The sequence below is a fragment of the Apostichopus japonicus genome, chromosome 2, assembly GCF_037975245.1.
Source record: "Apostichopus japonicus isolate 1M-3 chromosome 2, ASM3797524v1, whole genome shotgun sequence".
In the NCBI taxonomy this organism is placed as follows: Eukaryota; Metazoa; Echinodermata; class Holothuroidea; order Aspidochirotida; family Stichopodidae; genus Apostichopus; species Apostichopus japonicus.
The window spans coordinates 26,331,515-26,349,349 of record NC_092562.1 but is presented as its reverse complement, the minus strand read 5'-3'; the positions used below and the strand labels follow the sequence as shown (position 1 = coordinate 26,349,349).

General features: G+C 37.0%; 1 protein-coding gene across 5 annotated transcripts in view; it reads left to right on the top strand.

The window, feature by feature from the left end:
* The first annotated feature begins 6,076 nt into the window (after nucleotides 1-6,076).
* Nucleotides 6,077-17,835, top strand: part of LOC139984207 (uncharacterized) — a 49,346-nt gene continuing 37,587 nt past the window's right edge. For 2 of the 5 annotated variants that reach the window (XR_011798976.1, XM_071998015.1), the window contains exons 1-3: nucleotides 6,079-6,528; nucleotides 9,297-9,626; nucleotides 13,687-13,944. Coding sequence is in view for 3 of the 5 variants with exons in the window: in XM_071998015.1 (XP_071854116.1) it covers nucleotides 9,308-9,626; nucleotides 13,687-13,944 (577 nt within the window). In the remaining 2 variants the exon portion in view is untranslated. Of the gene's footprint in view, nucleotides 6,529-9,296; nucleotides 9,627-13,686; nucleotides 13,945-17,835 lie in introns of all 5 variants that reach the window. The other 3 variants (XM_071998024.1, XR_011798977.1, XM_071998006.1) reach the window with 3 other exon arrangements.

Here is a 17,835-nt window from a genome sequence, read left to right as displayed (position 1 = left end):
GGCACAATTAAAATTGATGCCGGGTTGTTAGAATCACAGCAACAAAGTTTGGCTCAATTATTAGATAATTACTCTGATATATTTGTAGGTCCAGATGGAAAGTTGGGCATGTATGATGCTGTTCAACATGAGATACACGTGGATGTGAATCAAAGGCCAATTCGCCAGCGTGCGTACAGGTTAAATCCCAAACAAAAAGATGTACTTGAAACTCATATTAATGATATGTTAGATCAAGATATAATTGAAGAGTCTACGAGTCCATGGGGGGCCCCATGCCTGTTGGTTTCTAAGAAAAATAACACCGATTATCGTTTTGTGGTTGATTATAGACGACTTAATGCGTGTACGGAGTTGGAAGCGCACCCTCTCCCAACTACTGAGGAATCTCTTGATAGCATAGGGGTACAAAACCCAAAGTACTTTACTTGCTTAGATCTGCAAAGTGGTTTCCATCAAATTTTGTTAGATCCAAACTCCCGTCCTTACACTGCTTTCCGCTGTCATTTGGGTCTATTTCAGTATAAGCGTTTGCCAATGGGTCTTAAAAATAGCCCTGTCACATTTCAGAGGGTTATGGAAACGGTTTTGCGGGGCCTCACGTGGAAATCGTGTCTAGTATACATGGATGATATTATAATATTTAGTAACAATTTTGCAGACCATATTAGTCACATCCGTGGTGTTTTTCAACGATTGAGATGTGCTAACCTAAAGTTAAGACTAGATAAGTGTCAATTTGCCAAAGCTGAAATTCGCTACTTGGGACATGTGGTGTCATCACAGGGTATTCTGCCAGACCCAGATAAATTAAAGGCTGTAAGCGAGTATCCAACCCCCAAAACTTTGAAAGAACTACGATCATTTCTTGGTCTGTCAGGTTACTATCGTAAGTTTATTCGAAATTATTCCCAAATTGCCACCCCATTGTATGCTCTTACAAAACGAAATGCGATGTTTGTATGGGATGCATGTTGTGAAATAGCCTTCGTTCACCTTAAAAAGGCCCTCGTTAAACCCCCAATATTGGGTTATCCTAAACCAGATCTTCCATACGTTCTGTACACTGACGCAAGCGGGTATGCTTTAGGGGTAGTGCTTACTCAAACTCAAAATGACACGGAACGGGTAATTTCGTATGCAGGGAGATCCTTAAATGGCGCAGAACTCAATTATGGAATAACCGAAAAGGAATGCCTTGCATTGGTGTATGGAATCAAGCATTTTTCTTGTTATCTTAGGCAAACAAAATTTTCAGTTGTAGTGGATCACTCAGCCTTGCAATGGCTATTATCAATGAAAGAGCCATCTGGAAAATTTGCCAGATGGATAGTTTTTCTTCAAGCGTATGACTTTAAAGTGAAATATCGTCCAGGGAGGGTTCATTCCAATGCAGATGCTTTAAGTCGACGCGTCTATGAAACGGAACCCCAAATTTCCCACGTTGGTCAAAATTCCCTATCACCTACTCAGACATCGAATTGTCCAATTGATGGTGCTTTTGATAGAAATACGCTTGTTCGTCACCAAAGAGAAGATGCGAAACTTATAAGGATGATTAATTACATAGAAAAAGATATATTGAAAGGAGACACCAACGAATGTCGCGCCATCCTCCTAACGGCTTCTCAATATTTCATCGATGACCAAGTGTTGTACCACGTGGTCACGGGAGGTAAAACTAAACGAACCTCCAAAACTGGGCAGGGAAATGTAATTCAAGTTGTTGTACCTCGGGCATTAGTAAATACAGTGCTTACAGAGATGCACGACTCGTCTATTACAGGAGGGCATTATGGGATATCTAGGACCATCGAGAAAACCAGATATAGATATTTCTGGGAAGGGATGTATAAAGATATCGTTAATTGGGTGAAATCATGTAAGGAATGTAACCAGCGTAACCGTCCAGTGTACCCAGTGCGTGCGCATTTGCAACCCTTGCCCGTTACTGGACCGTTCCAGCGTGTAGGTACCGATATACTAGGGCCTCTTCCTGTTTGCCAAGATACTGGGAATAAATACGTTTTGGTTTTCATTGATTCCTTCACAAAGTATGTTGAATTGGTACCGCTCCCTAATATTACGGCGCGTACAATTGCTACAGCTTTTATTGATAGGATTATCTGTCGTCACGGTGCCCCAGAATCTCTCCATTCCGATAGGGGCTCAAATTTTTTGTCGAGAATTGTGGCCGAAGTATGTAAGTTGTTTGAAATTAGGAAAACCCAAACTACATCCTATCACCCACAATGCAACGGTCAAAGTGAACGAATGATGTCTGTAATTCTAAATTCGTTAGGAAAATATCTTGACGATGATCATAGTACATGGGATACCTTGCTCCCGTTTACCCAATTCGCATATAACACCACCCCATGTTTTGATAGCACGTCATACTCCCCATACTTTCTCGTGCATGGGCGTCACCCTCGTTTCCCAACGGAAAATCATATGCAAATTTCAAGAGACTGCTCTCAAAATGTGACGATGTTCATAGGAGACGTTGTTTATGGACTTGAACAAGCACGTTTAGTGGCCGCCGATTTATTGGAGATTAGGCAGAAGTCGATGAAGTTAAAATTTGATAAAAAGGCGAATACTAATCAGTTCCACGTTGGTGATACCGTTTACCTATACACCCCCACTATCAAACCTGGCCAAACAAAGAAATTGGCTAAACCATGGAAAGGCCCATATTATATTGTGGAATTGCCATCTAACATTCATGTTAAGCTAAGGAGACCAGACAATAAAGCTGTGCCTGGGTTGATACATGTGAATCGAATAAAACAAGCCGTGGTTCGGCCTAACCAAGGCCCGGATGATACCACCCCTCCGGTTATTCCGAACCCTGCCCCTGGTAGAGATTTAGTCACTATTGATACAAAGGAATCCTCCCCACGAACCAGACTCCGGCACAAAATGAGTATATTGTCGAGAAAGTATTAGGCAAACGTCAAACTCGTGGGGTTTGGTCTTATCGGGTTAAATGGCAGTCCTTTCCATCTCGCTTTAACTCATGGGTAATATTTGATGACTTGAACGACGCATGTAAACAATACGTCAAGAGATCACATAATGTCTTACCTACTTATAAGAAAAGACGACGTTAAGCATTAGCTTACATTTAATATTTTCTTTTGTATGTGTAAATAATTAAATTCAAAGTTATATATTTGTTTGTCTTACCTACTTATAAGAAAAGACGATTTTAAGTGTTAGCTTACATTTAATATATTTTTGTATGCGTAAGCAATTAAATTTAATGTTATATTTTTGTTTGTTTTTTAATGTTGGTGGTGGGTTTGGATTGGTACACTGTTGGATTTATTGTGAACTGTATTTTTGGTATTTTGCTCAGTGGCATTCGCACTTTAGGGGGGCGGGTATTGTCACAGTCTGTTGATTGCTTGTTGTTTTGTGGTTCTTCCACCCGTGTTACAGGGGGCGCTCTCCGGCCGACTGCGCATGTCCGTGGGAGACAACGTGTATTTGCATGGCCGAATTCCTGCACCTCGGGTGCCTTTTGTGTTTGTTCATGCCTGGAGAGTGTCCCCTTGTTGTTAGTCTAATTCGGTGTACGACCCTTACTATAGAGGGACATTCTTTACTTTGTTGGATTTTGGCGTGAGATTGAGTTGGGAGTGGAGAAGGGAGTTAAGAGGAAAAACGGAAAGAGAGAGGAGGAATAAACCTGGTCACCAATTATTACTTAATACTTGTTACTGTTATTACTTTATTACGGTACCGGACCCCGTCACAATAGTATACTCAGATGATTCAGTACGTATCCTAATCTGCTTACTGTTAGGCCCACAAGCGTAACTTCTAAAGACATGATCGAAGTTATTATAACAAATTATACGTGAATTAATCAATGAGAATACCTACTTCTTGGGCGGAATTAACCAGCAATGCTAACAAAAACTTGATCACTTATTCAAGGTAAATAAAAGCGAAATAACGACAAATTGGTTAACGGTGAATACGATCGAACAGATAGCTGTAACTAATCCGTTTCCTAGAAATCACAACTTGGCGCTCCCTTGGGACGCCGATCGATACACAGAAACGTTGTCGAAAAATATCTCAAATTTCTACACCATAATCTACCTTTTGCTATTTGTAACAATTAATGTGCACTTCTGTAGTTTACGGATTATGACAAAAGTAAAAAAATAAAATTCACAATAATTTCTAGAACTTTTATTTTCGTCACAGAATGGCTCCGTTTCGATGTCTAATGAATAATAAATTTACAGAAATTGCGTCCCGCGTTTTTGTGGTTCAAGGTAACCTATGCAGACTACCCTCTTTAGAAAAGTTTAAACAAGTCAAAGATTATATAGTGCATACCCTCTATTGACTTTTCATGCATGCACACTTTATGTTCCTCATCTCCTCTCCACTAATGTAGACACAGGCTAGACATATGCTAACTTTATAGACAAATTGAACAGCATCACACAATGTTACCGGTGCTGTGGCCGAGTGGATAGAGGCGGTGGCATTTGAAGCAATGAGGCTAAGCAATCTGTAGGTTCCGGTTTCGATGGGCCTACCCGGCCGGGTCATAGAAAGGTGGGTTTTTCGTCCAAGAGCAATATACGGTTTCTCCATCTAAAATGACTTTTTAATTTGAATATGATTCAAAATGAATGTTTAAAATGTTGAATCGGAAGCCACCCGACGTGTAAGTTGTAATCCATGAGCCCTTGCGGGCTTCTTTCACATTTGTAGTTGCTTAAGTGTTGTAAATATAGCTGCTGATTATTTTTTATGATTATTGTTGTTATTATTATTATGTAAAATATCACTAACCAGTTGGTTGGTCAATAATAAATGATGCCATCAAATTGATTTAATTAATTCTTCATTAAGTGTGTCAACTGAGTTGCTACCAACTTAACAAGAAGAGATAATTCACACGCTTGGTAGTTGGAAGACATACACTGAATCAGAAGGGTCACGGGTCTTAAATTCTCGAAGCATGAATGAGTTTATTGACGTCACTGAAACATGCATGTTGCTTATGCTGAACAGAATAATATTTGTTGCTGATTGACCTGTGACACTTAGTTAATTCTAGTTCCCGTGTTATCTTCCAAACGGCCTCATCTTACTTTTAATGCTTGGAAAGCATGTTAAGCTTTCTTATAATAATTACGCTACATTCCGTTGTGTTTGTGTTTACGTTATCCAAGATTCGTGAGCCCTTCTATTGAAATCGGATTTCGTTTCATGGAATGGGTACCCTATAATCAATTTGAGTTCAGAGTCTTGAATGAAAACAGGCAGCAGCAATAGTTCGAGTCGATACAATACGTGAGTGGATTGCGCGACAAGATTAGGACTCTAGTTAGTCTAAAGTTTCCTGTCTAAAATTTAGAATATGGTATGCGGATAATCAATTTACACAACAATTCTGTTGAATCATCTTTTCCGACCAATCGTTAACGACTTTTTTTCACATAACAGCAAGCCTGTTTGGGGAAAAAGAGATCGCAGCCCGGTCGCGTATATTTTTTTTCCAGGACGAACGTGGGCATCGGCCAATCAAATCCCTGGATTCCAAACATGTGACGCTTTTTAAAAAACATATTCTGAATCTTTTTTCCTAGTTTTGACCCCAGATTATGAACGACAATCCTGCATTTTCACAGAAACTGGATCCCTAAACCATTTTCTAAACCCTAACTCTGATTTCAAACGAATTTGTAGATTCCTGAAAAACCTGAAACCCACGTTCGTCCTGGGAAAAAAAACGCAGCCCGGTCAGTACCATTACATGCAGGGATGAGAAATTGTCACTACAACATTTAATTTCTGGCAGCAGGCCTGTTATTTTCTCGTCATAATTTTTACTACATATACAAGTATAGTAGAAATGTACTAAATTCGTACTTAATTCTAACGAGAGTCGACGCACGGAATACGACATGGAGTATTATGTGGCTCTTGGCTGTTATAACTCGTATAACATCTGCTTGAAGCCACTTCTTCGTTATAGCGACTGCGACCTTTGGTGCAATTAGCAAATTGTAGCACCCAGTTGTTTGTTGCACTAACTGCGTTGAGTAATATACAATGTGATGTGGTACAGTACGTTTACCTAAACTACTTCCGTAATGGGCATATTCTTGTCATAGATAAACAGTTACAAACGAAGTGGTAGCTGTGAACAGTCAAACACAATTTGAAAGAACTGAATTACTGAAGGATTATTAGTAAAGAGATTATACTGGAACATTGAAGCTGTGTACAGTAGCATAGACCTAGGGCCTAGGCTAACTTATGTCGTGTAGCTGGCTACCCTGTTCTGAAATTCCAGTAGCTATTCAAGGCTAAGCCTTACATGTACCTGTAAGTGTAAGTGTAAACAAAGATAAGGCCATTTTACATTACAAGGCCAGCAGTCTACCAAATTGTTGTGCTGGACACTTATTGGTCTCCGAACTCTGATCTGTTTCATTTTAGTATTGCTACAGTATTCTAGAGCTCAAACTGGTACATGTGGACGAAAAGGTAAGTGCTACTTCAGATTCAGAAATAGAGAGTAGGCCTATGTGAAAAACAGCATAGCTTAGGCCTAAGGGAAAGTTAGCGGGTACTAACTCAGGGCAGGTAGACTAATGGTAACTTAGCCCTCAACTGAATTACTTCATTAGCCTATTGTAATCCTATAGCATATACCTGTGTCAGTAGGAATAGGTTCATTTCCCCTTCCATCCCTGTAGCCATAGGGCCTATAGCCATTTAAGCTATAGGCCTATGGCAGAGAAAATATTTTTTGTTGGGAACAGCATCTTTGGCATGTGAAATCTTCCAGCTAAATAATATGCTTTAATATGTTCAGCAGAGCACTCTCAACAGTGTTGTTGATACTGTTACACCAGGTAGAAAATTAAACTAATCGAAACCTATACAAAACATGGATGTATCCATGGTGAATGTCAAGTTGCAAGCTGCAAAGTGTGCCGTTATTGACATACATATATGACAGTAATTTGTAATGTTTGGTACAGGGTCAATTAATGTAGCCTATTTACACTTCTCAATTTTATAGAATGCCAACGTGCAATGCAAACCCAAAAGAGGAAACGCTTTAGGTGAAAACCATGTAGGCTATAATTAATCAGGCATGATACTCTTCCGCGGAAACGCGGATTTCCGATATTTTTTCTTTTCATTTTCGCGTTTTCCTCGTAATTCGCGTTTTTTTATTATCATTTTTTTTTTTTTTTTTTTTTTTTTTTTTGCCGAACATGCTGGACTGTGAAGGGATGGAACACCGAATTTGACCAGTGGTGGAATCAAGTAGCACAGAGCAAGCAAAAAAGCCTTTTTTTGGTTCAAAAAAGCTAATGGATAAATTATACAAGCAGAAATTCCACACTTTTTTGGCGATACGTGATGTGATAGATTCCATCTAGAGTCCACCATTTTGCATCTAAGCCCTCCTTACCTGGCAAAAATTTTCTCAAGGGTAGGGGGACACCCCCTCCCCTTAAACCACTCCCCCAGGACGGCGATCGATGAATTTCAGATTTTTTTTCCCAGCTCAGTCTCATCCCTGATTAATGTTTTTGAGTTTGTGGTTTTACTAGATTTGAAAGTTCAATTGGGTCTGAATAAAAACAAATGACCTGATTTTTCATCATGTGTTTGTTAAAGCTACATATGAACTGGTCCCCGATCGAGACCTAGAAATATATTAGAGACCAGAAGGGTTTGCGACAGACCAAAGCAGTTCAAAACCAGCAAAAAAAGAGGTTTCTCATTGATTAAATGCACACATATGATAGCCTAAGTACAAACTTCACTATCTCTACACGGGACTGAGTAACATATTCAGTAGTTGCATTTAAACAACAAACTTTGTATTCATTGAGTACTATAGGTGCAAGAATGTTTGCAGACAATGGTAAAGGATTATTAGCCAATCAAATCACAGGAAAAGCATCCTTGACTATTCTCAGCACAAAAATCTTTGTTATGGGAGTATTGTTATCACTGTACTTTGCATTGATTGTTATGATTGATTTGGTTTTAAACAAATTCAATCATGTGTTCAAAGGATTGGAAGAAATTTTGTTTTTTTTTATAGAAGTTGTGGTATTAAAAAGAAAGAAAGAAAGAAAGACATAAAGAACTGTTTGATATGCTATCCATGGGCCTAGTTGTGAATGTGTGTAATTGGGGTTTCCCGAAAAAACATAGTACAGTATGTGTCAGCAGGACGTAAGGAGAAAGCTAAAAGATTGTGTCCCAGACAGAGAATCTTGCGTAGTAACAAAGCTGAAGTGACTTGAGGATAGAAAATATATGAAACGTTCTTATTTCTTGAGGATTTCATTACATGACCCTGCTAACAAGGGCACACTCAGTTGCGTTTCCAGGTAATTGGCTGTAGAGTTTACATTTGCACATGCTTCCTTGATGCAGTCCCTTTAGTTTATGAATATTAATGAGTTACTTTGCATATTGTTTTGTTAGTTATAGAGATCTCTGAACATCGTATGAGTCTTTGAGACAGTCATTGTTACCAAGAATAATCTAGAAGACTGAGGACAGTATATATGTAACCCTTTGTAGATTGTACAAATTTCCATATCTTTAACTCTAACGTCTTAATTTACACTACCATACTTTTAGAAGAAAACAAAAATGCGATAATAACTGCAATAAACACAGTTTACATGCATGCAAATTACACTTTTTCACTAGATGGCGTTCATTCATTACATGGTTTTTACTTTATAAACATATAACAAGTGTAATTTCCAGTCTTGAAGTGTACTTGTATAGGATTAGTGTAAGGTCATCTAAAGGCAGTATCTAAAGGCAGTCTGATAATAGAGCACACATAGTTATCAGCTTCGATTATTGTAACTTTCTCATACCACGGGGGGGGGGTGGGCAGGCAGGCAATGGGGTAGCTAACCCATCCCTAAAAAAAAAAACAAGAGATAAGGGGGACCTTGAGCGGGAGAATTTGGAGAAAGACGTGGGAGAGATATCACACAAAGTTTTAGATGTGTGGAAAAAGCCACTCAACACCTTTCTCCTTGCCCCCTCCCACCTCCAAATGAAGAGGTCTGGTTATGCTACTGTTAACATAATTTATTTTACTTGCATCTGGAAACCTTAAGTTACATCCAGCATGACAAAAAGCTAAGCAATATGTATACATGGATGAAAACTCAGTGTGAAATTTCTGTGTTAAGAAGAATCTGAATATAGAGATATCTGCGATTTATATTTCATTATGATCATATTGTTATTTTTTTCAGATAAGGTTCAGATGAGTGTGATGTCATTCAAGTCAAAAGATGCTGGATCTGTTTCTACTCGGCCTCTTCCTCACTTTGAGTGTTATCTTGGAGCAGGAGATGATGATGCAGCTGTGACTTCAATTAGAGCTTATGACACAAGACCTAATGGTCCGCATCCTGTCTCCACAGTGAGTGGCACCATGATCCCAGACCTTCCTGCAAACACAGCTGGATATACCTTTTCCATTACCCCTGCTAATAGCAATGCATTTGGTGTTTTCAATTGTACAGCAAAGAAGGATGATAGAGAGGATACTACCATCATGACTATGTTCCTGCATGCTAATGGTGAGTTTACTGAATTTAAGCTCAAATATACAAAATCTGTTCAAAATTGACTGTGTTTTGTAACAATGAAATTGTTTCTATCCTCTGTATGTAAGTGTTTATGTGTACCGTACAATAATTATGCAACCTATTAAAACAAGTCTAAAGTAAACAACACAGATATATCACACTCATGTATAGCATCATAGCTAATTCATGGAGTGCAGAAGCAATGCATTGATGGAATAGGTTAAAAAATATTGGGCAAAATTAGTTTCCATAAATAGTATAGTAACAAGGTACTATAAAGAAATATGGAAACTTATGCATCAGCAATAGCCAATTCCTTTTTGATACGTGATCTTGCAGAGGCACGGTGTGTTCGCAAGAGCTGCCAATAGGTTCATCTGGAAGCCATTCTTATTAGCACCAGCTGTGCATTATCTGTCAATACAATATCTCCCATTCAAACTACGAGCACTCTGGATGGTTTGACCGACTTCGTACACATCATTGTCTACATTGAACTACAGTAAACAAAAATACTACTAAATATATAACTGTTTATAACACCCACATATCAGAATAAACTAAAGAAACACTCAGTAGTGTTCAAAGTTGATAACTTACTCAGTTACCAGTGCCGATGACGAAGCCTGAACAAACAACAATTATATCTTTTTGTGTGACTGTTGTTGCTCAGCATGTCTACTAAGCCCAATTTAATTTATTGTATAGCAAAAATAAATCAAACATCAACATCTCACACTACGAATTATTCATCGAAAATCACTCTCCCTATAGCATGATGACACATGCAAGAGCCCTACAGTGTATTTGGGATATCATGAGCTAAGCAAATCCACCGATGAGTTGCCCTACGTCAGTTCTATATGCATACACGCAAGTGAAATACCTATGGTAGGCCAATGCTGTAAACTACATGAGTCCTTTGTATACATGGATCTCCATCGTTTAATGTGGATATATACATACGACAAAACTTGCTCAAACAAAATTTGTTAGATCAATTTTGTTTATTTGTTAATTCAACTGCATATATAAATTATGTAGCAATACTAAATTCCCGTTTCTTGGGAGCATTCGTGGCTTTCAATTGGGCTTCCCAAGTTCATATGCATGGTCAATGCAATTTGTAGTAACTTTCTAGTAACTTGCTAGTTGTGCAAAATGTGCAGAATTTGTAATAAACACTCTCAACATATTGATAGAATCTCAGAAAGTTGCCATGGAAACTTTGAAAGTCAAATGTAGAACCGCTTCAACTTTCAGTCACTCTTTCATCACTCTCATTACTTTCATTACTCTACATAAAATTTCATTAAATGGGTACATTGCTCAAAAATAAATATATTTCCCCTGCAGGTCAATGATAACCTGTCCCAGAAAGAATCCCTCCAGTCGGCAGCAGTATATACTGCGCCCAATGATCACGAGTCCGACACCTTAGCCAATTGGCTTTCACGCCCTCTGTCACAGGTGTATAAGACTTGACTGTTTCTAATGGGGGTAGTTAGGGTTGGGGAAGGTACTTAGAGTGATTTATTAGCTCAAATGTATACCAATGAGATAGAGGAATTATTATGAAACACTGTAATGTAAGTAACACTGGACTGGAAAGTGATGGGGGTTATGAGCCAAAAGCCTCTGGAAGTTGGAGCCTTTTCAGATATAGGTCTAGCATTAATTTGCCTATAAATGTTCAAGCACAAAAATTGCCCCTTGAAAAGAAAAAGATAGACTTAGGACGGTCTTAAAGTTTGGGAGTTCAGAATTTAGTATAACCTCAAGTGTGTGTTTATGGGCCCAGAGGGGGTGGGGGAATAAATTTTCCCTACTGATTAAGGAAGGGCCTGAACCTTTGCAAGGTGGGATGCTGCCTACCCTGGGGTCATCGAAGCAGACAATATTGTACAATAGGGGGTCTCTCAGGTGGTGAAACGTTGGTTTTGTTTTACCAGAATCAACTGGGGATATGGATTGAGGGGGCTAAGATTAAAATGGGTTGAATATGACCTACATGCACCCCTGAGTGCTGTCCCACTTTCAGATATACCATCATAGTGATTTTAAAGCCAAAATAATCTTGATGAGGAATAACTGAAAGTCTTTCTTGTCTTTAGCAAATTATTGGGGTAACCCCCTTATCCCACAAACAGTACCACAAACTATCACTTCAGGATTTGTTTCTACAGTGTACAAAAGTCAGCAATCTAACAATTATTTCGACAATATTTACACACATGGCTTCGTTTCAGTCGGAATTTGACAGTGTGTCATTTATTCTGTTCATCAAGTGACATTAATGTCCAGAATATAAGAACAACTAAAATGGCCTAGTTACAGTCTCTTAGGTGTTTCATAAAAAAATTAGTTATAAACAGAACGTGAATACTCAAAATAGTTTATGCTCGCAGTTAATGTCCATATTTATAGATAAAATTGTTTATCTTGATTTAAGGCTTAGTAGGAATAGTGGTTTTGTATCATGTTATTAAATGTTTATTAACATCATATTACTGAGCTGAAGTGTCTCATTTGGTCTCATTTGGCATTCACAAGATATCACAAGTAATGTGTAGTCATTAAAGTGCAGGAATGTAGGTTGCAACATAAGCACAGTATAAACTGATCGTGCATTCCTGAGAATTCTGAGTTAATCAAAGGGAGCTGCATGCTTGCAAGGTTGCTTGCTATTGCTCCTTAGATAATAGACTACTGTAGATACCTTTAACCAATCAAAAATTAATATTGAATATTGGGATTAATCACAACTGTATCTTAAAAGTGTTTTATCCAGAATATGAAAAATATTTCACCAACATACGGAATGGTGCCATATGGTGGTACAATTATATTGAGCCATAAGGTGGCTGCTTCTGTACTAACTGAGCTGCAACATGATTATTTGTTTTGGAAGAGTATTTAACACTAGGGTTTGCATGAAAACGTTAGTACAGAATAGTATTCTATTATGTACCATTTGTGAGATAAAACATTTCCCTGAGATATTAGGATTTTTCAAATTATTTTTCAAGTGCACTATGGGAGTGTTCATACAGTACTGTTACTAATTTCAAAACAGAGGGTTCTACAAAAGTTACATTTACGTGAACCACATTGATTATTAACTGCTACTGTCAGGCTATGCAACATACACTCCTGCCTGTTTGTCATATGCCCAGCACTTACAGTAGTTCCTCTTCCTTGTACCTCAAATACTCCCACAAATTATTAAATAATATTTCATGGCTGCTAACACAACTTATATTCTGGCTGATTGGAAAGACATCAGTCAAAGTCACCTAAGCATTTTAAACAGTGTCCGCAGTAGTACATGTATGTTATGTACAGAGTCAATGCAACCATTGACCGAGGTGAACCCTTTGTGAGTACAGTATTTCTGTTTGTTCTCTTTAACGTTTTATTTTATTTCTGGTTCCAACAATACAATTCTAAATACAAAGGTATCAATATCTTCTTTTTCCAAACAATCCGTAGACATGGAGAGCTTCTAAATTAAGTTTATATCCAATTTAAGTGACCCTGTAAGTTGCTGCAGACAGTAGTAATGATAGAGCTGTTAACATGCAGGGAATATATCAGTGTTCAAAGTTTGTGTTCTAGTTTTGAATGCTCTGAATCTTGTGTATAATATAGAATATTCCAATGTTCATGTGTACAAAGACTGCTGTTCACTTTTTGTGTATCACTTGAATTTCCCCCCAAATGTTGCTTAGGATTTTGTGATTCGATACCAGTTAAATTATTCCCTGATATAGCTATTATTATTTATTTGATTTATTATAAAAAATGTGAACACTACAACACCCTAGGGTTTAAATTCTCATTTAACTTTGTTTGGTTTGCTGACAATTACCTGATAATTACTGTATTTACAGTAAACATGACATGAACCTGAAACATGATTACAACCAATCTGTTATGACATGAAATTTGGAACACAGAATAATATAGCATATAAATGTATACAAACCAGAAAATGTAAAATATGTAAAGTGTGTTCTGTATGTTATTGTCAAAATCTTTATGTTTACAGCTTATGTTGTTCCAGTCAATGGACAGTTTACTCAAACTGTTAATGCAGGAGATACTGGTGTCGTCATAGACATGGATTGGCCTGCTGGTATGCCTCGGTACAGCTGGAGAATCAATGGTTCAGATGTATTTGCTATGAGGACTGAAGATATCATCATAGACAGAGAAGCTGCTACTGGTGATAATGGTCTCTATGAGTGTCATATTGCCTTTCGAAGAGATGAAGCTCTCCATGGATTGAATAGATTGATTGTTCGTGGTAAGAATAATGTGATTCCTATACTTACTGTAACAGTGAATCAGTTTTAACTAATGTTTGCATTGTAGCTATAGTTATTCATCTGAATAGCTAATCCACTTGGTTCCACTAGCATTTTGGAAGATATTATCTGTGACAAGTCTTCACAATGTTGCATGAAGGTTATAGATAGCATGTAAACTAACGTTAATGAATGAAATTTAAGTTTGATAGATTTTTTTTTCTTACCTTATCCCAATAATTGTATCAATGTATCTATGAAGTATGAAATTTGTAGACTTTGGATGTCATTGGAGCTTATTGAGGCTATTTCAGTTGATATAGTTAAGGATGATATTCATAACAGTGCATGTTTTGGAGTAGCAAGTCTTGAGAAGTCACCCATGATATGGTGACTGATGCGTGACTTGAAGTCCATTATCTGGAAGGGGGTCAAAAGTTAGCCATCTGTGAGTGTGTTTGTGATATCTGCCAGTTGCATCAATCAGCTGGACCCATTTCTTCAAGCTTGGTAGACAGGTCTCCCATGATGGGAACATATGTTTCTAAAAGAGCAAATTGAGTCAAATTAAGTAAGAGGTGAATATATTCTTTCATAATAGATCCAAGTGGGAACATTGAATCGACATGCAGCCTTCACATGTGTATTTCAAGTTCTATCAAATATTTAAGTCAAAGGGTTAAAGGTCAAATGTATAATTTTAATTCAAATTTTGTATCAAAACACCTTTTCTCAACAGCCCTTCTAATTTTCTCCAAACTTGGTAGGAAAGTACCCCATGACAGTATCTTCTGTCTGAGAGATCTTCAGAATGAAACAATGATTTTCTGCTATTTAACCCAAATTTAGGGGAAGCACTGACTTTCAATCTACACAGGTATAATAGGAATGTCAACTACTACCAAAATATGTGCTTACCATTGTTACTGAGATCGACTGGCAACAAAAGCGTCAAAGGTCAAATTAAGCAAAAGGCAACTTTTGCTTTCACAGGTTTTCATGGCAATTGAAGTCAAAGAACTTTGTATAATATTAGTAGTACTTAAAGTAAACCTCTCCTCAGCAACTCAACCGATAACTTTCAAATTTGGTACAAAGAATTGCCCTATGATAGGGACTTATTCTTTAAAGACCTTCTGCATGATAATAGTTCAGAGGTCAAAAGTTGAATGTTGTAGAAAGCAGCTTTTTGATATAAATACAAGGGAGACAGTTTGAATAGAAGGCAAACCTCAAAAATTAAGAATTAAAAAACTATAAAACCTACTCTACAATGGCAACAGCTGGAGGTCAAAGCTCAAGGAATATAAATCAGTTTATACTTGCTTTATTATAAACACAACTTATTCATTAATGAGTATTCACAATGAGATACATCCACTTAGCTGGAAATGTTTCAAAATTTTCCACAACGCATACAATAATAGCTCTTCAACAATGTTTTGCCTGCTGTGTGTATCCAGTTAGGAATGTAGTTTGTTTCATACTGTCAATTTCTCATCTAATCTCAAATCATACTATTTTAATCCACTATGGGCATTATGCCTATAATGGAGCTGTGCTCAGTGTTTACCAAACTGGTGGCCTACATACTGATTATTCTTCATTCTGTCATGACCCAAATATTCAGGGTGGCTGTAGAGCATGTCATTCAGTAGTCTGACTGTTTTAAGCAAAGCACCAGACATTGTATTTCAATATACCACAGATCTTTAATATTAATAAAGATATAATATGTATATGGTCAATTCCATGATAAGGTCAACATCATACCAAAAAATTTAAATCATTGTACATTAAAATTGTATAAGTTTCCAATAAATAGAATACTTGTAGTTACTAAAAATAATTTTTTCACCCCCGAAGCATCATTTGTTTGATTATGGGGTCAGTTATAACAAATGGTTCCCGTTGTAAGTAAATTATGAAAAATACAGTGAAATTTCATTTTGTGCAGATTTGTACATAGTAATCATAGATATCATCAGTTTTTTGGACTAATTATATTTGCTATAGCATAGTGCTCACCTAATAGCTTCAATTTTTTTTCGACATCAAGGCATTAGACAGTAGTGGTGAATTGAAAACACCCTCCATTTATTGTCACGCGAGTCACAAAATTTACTGTTTTTGTTTTTTTTCTCCTTGCCTGCACAATAGTTTTACCCCAAATAATGAATATCAAGTCTTCACATAGATACCAAAAGGATTACTGAATTTTCCTTTCCAGAAGATATTCAAATTTTGCGGAAAATCACCCTTTATGAATGTCACGCGAGTCACGTCACGCGAGTCACGTCAAATCAAGATAGTGTTTCTACCTATTTACTGTGTGTTGGACTAATTATATTTGCTATAGCATAGTGCTCACTTAATAGCTTCAATTTTATTTTGATATCAAGGCATTAGACAACAGTGGTATATGGAAAACAATAAACACCCTCGATTTACTGTCACAGAGTCACAAAATTGACTGTTTTTGCTTTTTTTCTCCTTGCCTGCACAATAGTTTTACTCCAAAATAATGAATATCAAGTCTTCACATAGATACCAAAAGGATTACTGAATTTTCCTTTTCAGGAGATATTCAAATTTTGCAGAAAATCACCCTTTACGAATGTCACGCGAGTCACGTCACGCGAGTCACGTCAAATCAAGATAGTGTTTCTGCCTATTTACTGTGTGAAAATTACAGGGATGTTATCTAGTTTGATGAATGAATCACTGATTAAAGATATCATATATGCATTCCCCTTTAATTAGGCAACTTGAATAATATGGGCACACATAATGCAACTAATTATCATAATTTCATTTGAAACATCAGAATTTAAAATCATGAACATTTATTCGCAATATAATGCCTATTTTATCACCACATTTGGAAAGTTAGCACATGTCATTGATTTTTTAGTATTATACTAAAACATAATCTACATTTGTATCTGGCAATGCCATGTGCTATGACTTGACAACCTTAAGGTCTTAACTGCTCAATCATTCCAAAAATCCTATGAGCAAATGTATCTTCTCAAATATTACACTTTTGGTTTATTCAAATATGACTAATGAGAAAGGTAATTTGAATCACATTTTGATAGATCTGTTTCTTCTATAACTTTCAAATGAGTGACTTCAACAGACTAAATATTGTTATAAATATTAATTGACAAAATATATTGCCTGAACAACTGTACTACCCGTACAGTATATTACCTACTGTCTGCAGTCATGAAGGTAACTCGGGGACATTAATATCATCTGGACATTCCCAAGGGAAGTACCTTTTGGACACTTTCTAGACCAATGAATGTTATATTTCACTATGCAAGATCTGTACCCTCAATTCACTACTGCATTTGGTCTAGAACTATCCGAAAAGTGAACTTGTCACGCGAGTCACGTTTTCTTGTCACGCGAGTCACAATACATCTTCATCGTTATTTTCATTCATTACAACTTTTTTTCAAAGTTGCATAGCAATTGAGGTAGAGGTATTTTTCAACTTCGGTATGATTATAAAAAGTGATTGGAAAATTTTTAATAAGACATAAGAAATCGAACATTTGTGTGTGCATTCTGATTTTTGCTAATAGTAACTGTCACGCGAGTCACGTTTAGTTTTTCTCCAATTTCACCCCCAATACTTGAGGTATAAATATTTTTTCTCTACTGTTGTAAGCATTAAGGCGTACATTCACTGCTACATTAATGCTTTTCTCCCAGGTAACTTCTTTATTTGTTAAATGATATCAAATAGAGAGGAATTTGAGTAAAAATGTCACGCGAGTCACCATGGAATTGACCATTTATGTATAAATATAGTGCAAAAGTTTATACCCTGTGTGCATTTGTCATTTTGGCCTAGACAGCTATTTATCATTCTAAAT